The following is a 6,676-nucleotide window of genomic DNA, read 5'->3' as shown; positions in this document are numbered from 1 at the left end:
GATCGATGAGTTTTATTGCATTTCCAGTTTATGTTGCGGAGGGGTTATAAGGTTCAACGAACCGGTTTTTTACCTTCTACCCTCATATGTGTGTGTGGGTGTGTGTGTAAGCCGCTTTCTTCTCGCTTCTTTTGTATGGAAAACCCGTTTTATTTCTTTGTTGCTAATTCTTGTTTGCTCCCTTTTCTTTAATATTATTATTATTCTTTGGTTTTTTTTTTACATCCCGCTTTCATGTTATCGACAAATTGACAAGTTCTTGTCCCACTTTCCTATACCCTACCCCTAAAGTGGGGGACAATTTCAGTCTCTGGTTAAAAAATTCCTTATCAAACCTTTAAAAACGGGAAGTAAACGCGAGTTTAGTTTCATTTGGAACAGATTACTTCAAAACTAATACATATATACGATCCTCTTATAATCTTCTGTGAAACACTTAAATTCTAATCACAATTAACAAAATATATGTATATTCCTTTTTTTTATCAATTTAGATCCCTTCTCTCTCTCTCTCTCTTCCATTAGGTAAGAGCTTGTTGGACTGAAATTTCTTTAAGACTATATTATAACTATATTTGTTTTAATTTTTATTCATTTCTTTACATCACGAAACTAATAAACTTTAAGTTAAATTACTTTCTATGTGAAAAACAACTACTTTTAGTAATTTTATGTAATAAGTTAATATTTTTTAAGAATTGACGTTTAAATTTCCAATATTCTTTAAAATTTTTGACAAAAACAGTGACTAGAGACTAAAGGTAAAATATATTCAAAACTTTGACTCTAATTTTCTATTTTGGGACTTGAAATTAGATTTTAGGAACGGACTGTTTATTTTCAACAATTTTTGAACTGGGTTGAAAAAGGATTTCTCTTAATAATTAGAGTCCAAACAAAATGCACATAGAACTTCACTTTTAGTAGGAACAACTGTAAGGGTATTAAAACTTCGTTACAGCTCAAAATATTTACAAATCCATATGGTTTTAGCATTCTGTTTGACATGTTTGCGGTAATTATTTATATACATATTTGTCTGCGATCTTGACAAAATAAAAACAGCTGCTAAATTAATTCGGCTAACTTTACTTAAATCAAAGCGTAGTGAAGTTTAAATAGGCAAAATAAAAATATACATACATACATATATAGAGAATAATACGTATTTTTTGTTGTAAAATCTTTTTTTAGAATTTAAAGAGAAAGTTTGCAATGTTCTTGCCATTTTCTGTCCAGTTTTAAAACAAAGGGAACTTCATAAATGGTAGCTTGGACTTCCTCAGTAATTGAAATATTTAAATAGTTCAATACATTATTATTTAAAGAGGGACTTAAATCGGAGAACTGAAAAACGCCCAGATATGTAAGCCTTTCAAAATTTTGAAAAACTGAGAAAATGTTTCTTTGCACAATTGATTTCTTACTCTATTTTAGTGTTTTAATTATCTTATATTCAAAATTCGTAGACCTACAAATTTCCACTCCGGAATGTACCCATTCTTCCTCCAAAACTTTAACAATGTCGTACTACTAAAATGATTTCTTATTAATTTCTTGCAAATTTGATTTGACATTGATATTTTAAAACTTTAAGTTACCCTACAATATAAGGGGACAAATCTTCAAATACAAAATTTTAAATTCGCAAATTTTGACTTTCAAGTTCACATAACTTTGTCTTATTAAAAGTAAGCGAGGTGTGTTTAAAAGCTTTGAAATTCTTAAAATTTTAGATTCGTAGTTAAAAAGTTAATTCAAGTGGTTTCTAAACAAAAATGGATGGACATATTTATAGTGTGAACTATTTATAATGTAATAATTTTATTTATAAAAAAAGTAAGATTATGATTTTCATAATCCATAATGTTCATAAGATTTAGGTATGTATTTGTGTCTTCTCTTGCCAAAAGTTAAGTAAAACAGTATGAAAAGAATTAAAGACCGACAAAAAATATGCAAGTTTATGTGAAATTTCAAGGTTTTGTCATTGCTTTTTCTTTGACTTGGATTAAAATCATGTCTTACCACAAGGTCGTAAAGTGTTAAGTATAGAGTCAAAGTTTGGGGCCACAAGTAATCCATTCATATAACTTTTTATACCGATTTATCCGAAACTCCTCGCCCTTCTTAATGCATTCGTGACACAAATTTCCTTATAAGTATTTATTTATTTATTATTAAAGCCTTATGAACAATTAGTTATAAGTGGAAAGAATTATAAACTGAACTAAGAAACGTCTCTTAAGAAAAATTCTCCCTAAACTTGTCTCTGTATAAATGTTTTTAATAAATTGTAAGAAAAATAAAAGAAAAGAAGAAAAGTCTCCAATTGCCGAAATTTCCAGTGCATTTTAAGAGCGTCTTCCAGCGACTCTTTTGCTCGCCAAAAGGGGAAAACGATCTTTAATATGGAAGGAATTATTATTTTCTGTCTGTGTCAGTGCAATTGAACCCCCTTTCCACTCACATTTCCATTTTCAGTTTCATTTGTAGATGTATGTAGTATATAAGGCAGGGCCGCATTTGCGGTGATCTTTATGTTGAGATATTTATAGATAAGCGAGGAGAAGGAAATGATTTGCCTTGTAAATGATTCGGCGTCATCTAAAGTTGTTTATTCCAATTCTCCCACCCATCGGCCTTAGTCCGCTCCTGTATGTATCTGTGATGTTATGTTTATGTGCCACTTTTTCTACATGTGTTCCAATAAACCGCAGCCACAATTCTCAATTCTCTGGACGAATGCTCCCGGCACATTTAAGATTATTTTTTTTTTTTGTTTTGTCGAGAGTAATTATAATCAGTTTATGTTGAGTGTTCAGTTTGTGTGGAAGTGCTGGAGCTAGTGGAAAATCTGTCTTCTCCGGAAGAAATCCAAAATTTCGATTTAGGTTTTGGGCAAAAGATTTAACTTTCAATATGGTGAGATTTTCTTTGAGGAAGCTGTGACACTTGATAAGAATCTAAAAACGGAGGATGATGTGTTCTTTATTGAGTACAGTGGAGCATGGCTAACGGCAATTCTTTTTTGTTTGCAGCCACGTTTAGTGGAAATTGGTCTATTTTTGATTTTATTCGTTTCCTGTCAACAATTTGCAAAGGGGGCCAAAATTTTATTGCTCTTTCCACATGCCAGTGAAAGTCATTTTGCGGTGATGAGGACTTTGGTCACAGAACTGGCCACAAGAGAACATAATGTAAGTCATTTTGGAGCATTTCCGCGTGGAAAGTAATCTTCGAATTACTCAAATTTAATTTACCAGGTAACCTTATATACAAGTCATGGTCTTCATGAACAATTGGAGACAGTGACAGAGCATATTATCCCGGAATATCCATTCTGGAGCAAATGTTAGTATGTACTAAGACCAATGAAGTCTAGTAACTAATTTTTAATCCTTTAAAGTGCAAGAACATGCAGCGCCCAAGGGAAAACTCGAAGATCTTGGCAAATTACCATTGGAAAAGTTACGCAAATCCTTGGCTCATGTGGGAGCCGCCTCTTTGGATCATTTTCTTGGTCAAAAGAAATTGCAAACATTGCTTAAACTCTCCTACATGGATTTCGATTATGATTTGATCATTGTGGATTACTTTTATAGCGAAGCATTGTTAGCTTTGGGTTTTATGCAACAGAAGCCAGTAATGGGTATAGTTAGTTCCGATTTCGGACAATATATGGAGGCTGTGCAAGAGTCATTGGTGCCCACGGCATGTTCACCCATTGATTTTGAAAACTATTCACCCCATTGGGATTTCATGGAGAGATTGGGAAATATTCGGGAATGCATTGCCCGGCGAAAGGATTTCGAAAGGGAACACTATGGAGCGCAAGAGAAGCTAATTGAAAAGCATTTCAAAGGTAATAAGAAAATTTCGAATGGAACATCTGTGATTCATCTGTCCTCTTTGCAGTGCAAACTTCAGTAGCCGAGCTTCAAGCTTTTAATCTGGCCGTTTTGCTGATTAATAACCATGTGCCGCTGATGACTCCTCGTCCATTGATCCAGCAGATTGTCCTGGCAGGCGGCCTACATATTCGTGGACCACGTGAGTTGCCCTGGAATGTGAAAAAGTTTCTCGAAGAAGCTCGCTCGGGAGTTGTCTATCTGCAGCTGGGCAATGAGCAGCCATGTGGCCAATTGTCTGATGCTAAAAAGAAAATTCTATTCGACCTGTTTAAATCGCGGAAACAGAGTTTCATTTGGTCCTGCCATGATGTAAAGAAGTTGAAAGATTTACCCGAGAATGCTTTAATAATTCAGCATTCAGTGCCTCAGATTGATATCTTGGCGCATCCTCGCGTACGTGCTTTTATTATGAATGGCGATTTGCTCAGCCTGCAGGAAGGCATCTCTCGGAATGTGCCCATGGTGGGTCTGCCATGCTTCCAAAATGAACAGAAAAACATGCAATTGGCTGTCCGGTTGGGAGTGGGCCTGCAATTGAATCACGATAATGTCACCACACCATCGCTTAATTGGGCCTTGGATAGATTACTTACTGAGCAGCACTTTCAACTGACCATCCGAGATGTTAGTCTGGAGTATAGAGATCGTCCCTTGGGTGCTCTGGCCACAGCCGTGTTTTGGGTAAACTATGTGGTGAGGCACAAAGGTGGTGTTGCCATTAGGACTCGTGGCATTGGCATCTCCTCCAGTCACTTGCATCTATTCGATTTGTTTGTCTTCTATTTTGGTGTGGCTGTCTTAATTACAGCACTGGCAGCGGCCGTGTACTTTATTGGATTCTTTTTGTGGCAGAGAAAAAAACAAACCAGAGAAATTAGCAAAGGCAAATTAGGTTAAAGTGTGAAAATAAATTTAAAATTTGTGCCAAAGATGCAAAATTTAGAGTTTGAATTTATTTGAAACCGCCAAGAACTGATATTTTTAATTAACTGTCAATACAAATTCAGAATTACAAATGTGCTGTAAATTCGTATTGCTATTTTAAATAAACCAATATTAACGAGTAGTTTTCAAATGTCGATTTTCGATAGGTTTTGCTCCGGAATGTCGATTTTCGATAGGTTTTGCTCCGGAATGTCGATTTTCGATAGGTTCTGCTCCGGAATGTCGATTTTCGATAGGTTTTTACTTATCGATAGTCTTTTAGCTTCTTTTTGTGGTCGCATTCAGAATTATCGATAATTTGTTGGATTTTCTGGTAACGCTGCGGTTGCCATCTTCCTTTCCAAAGATTCGCGTTCGCAGTGAGACGTGTTTAAAACCTTTTCAAGCGTTTTAAAAGGTAAAGAATCAATTTAAATGGCGTAAATAGCGACTAGAATGGCCAATGAAAGTTGTGGAGTGCCGCCGATATGAAAACAACCTGATATTGCTGAGAACGGACTATGAAAAGGCAGCAGCGTGTCACACGTGGGACCCAGCGCTGTTGGCCAGCGAAGTGAGAGAGAAAGAGAAGGCACAGTGAGGTTATGTTGTTCTCCAGGCAGCAGAAAGAAACAACAAAAAATTTGGCCAGCTTAAAGGATTTTTGAATGTGTTTCAAAAAATGTAAATCACTAATTCCTTTGTTTTCTCTCTGCTTGGATTACAGCTCCGTCAAGATGTCCGGTACAACTGCCACCATCCGCACCCGCAAGTTTATGACCAACCGCCTGCTTGCCAGGAAACAAATGGTCTGCGATGTCCTCCACCCTGGACTTTCATCGGTCAACAAGACCGAAATCCGCGAGAAACTCGCTGCCATGTACAAGGTGACACCCGATGTCGTCTTCGTTTTCGGTTTCCGTACAAATTTCGGTGGCGGCCGCTCCACTGGCTTTGGCCTGATCTACGATACTTTGGATTTCGCCAAGAAATTCGAACCCAAATACCGTCTAGCCCGTCACGGCCTCTTCGAGCAGAAGAAGCAGACCCGCAAGCAGCGTAAGGAACGTCGCAACAGAATGAAGAAGGTCCGTGGTACTGCCAAGGCCAAGATTGGTACAGGCAAGAAATAGAGCCCTTAACAATTCTGCCTGAAGCTGCTGTTTATGCATTAGTTACACTTTTTTACGTGCGGAACAAGAACGACAACTGAAAATGGATGTTTACTTTTGGAGCGGCTTTTGTCTTTCTGTATAACTAAGTTAAATAAAACTCTAAAAGTAAAAGGAAAAAAAAACTAAAGCCTAAAGTGAGTTTTCATTTCATATTGAAAGTGTTAAGATAAATAATTCTACACGCTTAAAGGCGGCAGGCAAATTGAAATTGTTTGGATTGGATGCATACAATCGTCTTTTAACTTAAAAATATCCTGTGATTTTTTGAAACTAATGGACCAATTTTTGTACTAGCAAAAAAGCTACAAACTTTGAATTAAGTCATAATCTTTGATTACCTTCAAAATCATCTTAAGAAGTATGGAAAGACAAAGAACATAAGTTAATATTGTTTAACTAACCTTGCCAGGTTTTATCCTATACATACTTATCATCAATGTGACATGTTCGTATTTATTTTCGCTTTCAATGTTTTTATTCTTTTGGCGTTAATCTGGTGTAAATTTTTTAATTTGGCGGCTTTAGTCATTCTTCAATCTTTCGAAAAAGTAGTATTCAAAATGAATTCTAATTTTTAGTTTCTAAAGTTAATATTTTCTCTTAATAGACTCTGATTCAAGGTTGATTGTATACAATTAAAGCACTATTCAAAATAAAAGGTAC

The 6,676-nt window shown here is 35.8% G+C and overlaps 2 protein-coding genes across 2 annotated transcripts; both read left to right on the top strand.

Annotated features, from left to right (window-relative positions):
* The first annotated feature begins 2,728 nt into the window (after positions 1-2,728).
* On the top strand, positions 2,729-4,980 carry Ugt317A1 (UDP-glycosyltransferase family 317 member A1). The gene is made up of 5 exons (XM_068290076.1): positions 2,729-2,925; positions 3,042-3,200; positions 3,267-3,354; positions 3,410-3,865; positions 3,919-4,980. The coding sequence occupies exons 1-5, from the start codon at positions 2,923-2,925 to the stop codon at positions 4,809-4,811; spliced, it is 1,599 nt and encodes a 532-aa protein (XP_068146177.1). The 5' UTR covers positions 2,729-2,922; the 3' UTR covers positions 4,812-4,980.
* Positions 4,981-5,122: 142 nt separating this feature from the next.
* On the top strand, positions 5,123-6,134 carry RpS24 (ribosomal protein S24). Its single transcript, XM_068291899.1, has 2 exons — positions 5,123-5,256; positions 5,566-6,134. Exon 2 carries the CDS (start codon positions 5,576-5,578, stop codon positions 5,969-5,971), a length of 396 nt encoding a protein of 131 aa, XP_068148000.1. The 5' UTR covers positions 5,123-5,256; positions 5,566-5,575; the 3' UTR covers positions 5,972-6,134.
* Positions 6,135-6,676: the final 542 nt, after the last annotated feature.

Source organism: Drosophila tropicalis, unplaced genomic scaffold, assembly GCF_018151085.1.
Source record: "Drosophila tropicalis isolate 14030-0801.00 unplaced genomic scaffold, ASM1815108v1 contig_593, whole genome shotgun sequence".
NCBI lineage: Eukaryota > Metazoa > Arthropoda > Insecta > Diptera > Drosophilidae > Drosophila > Drosophila tropicalis.
Note: the sequence above shows the minus strand (reverse complement) of the source record. Positions and strands in the feature narration are given on the sequence as shown.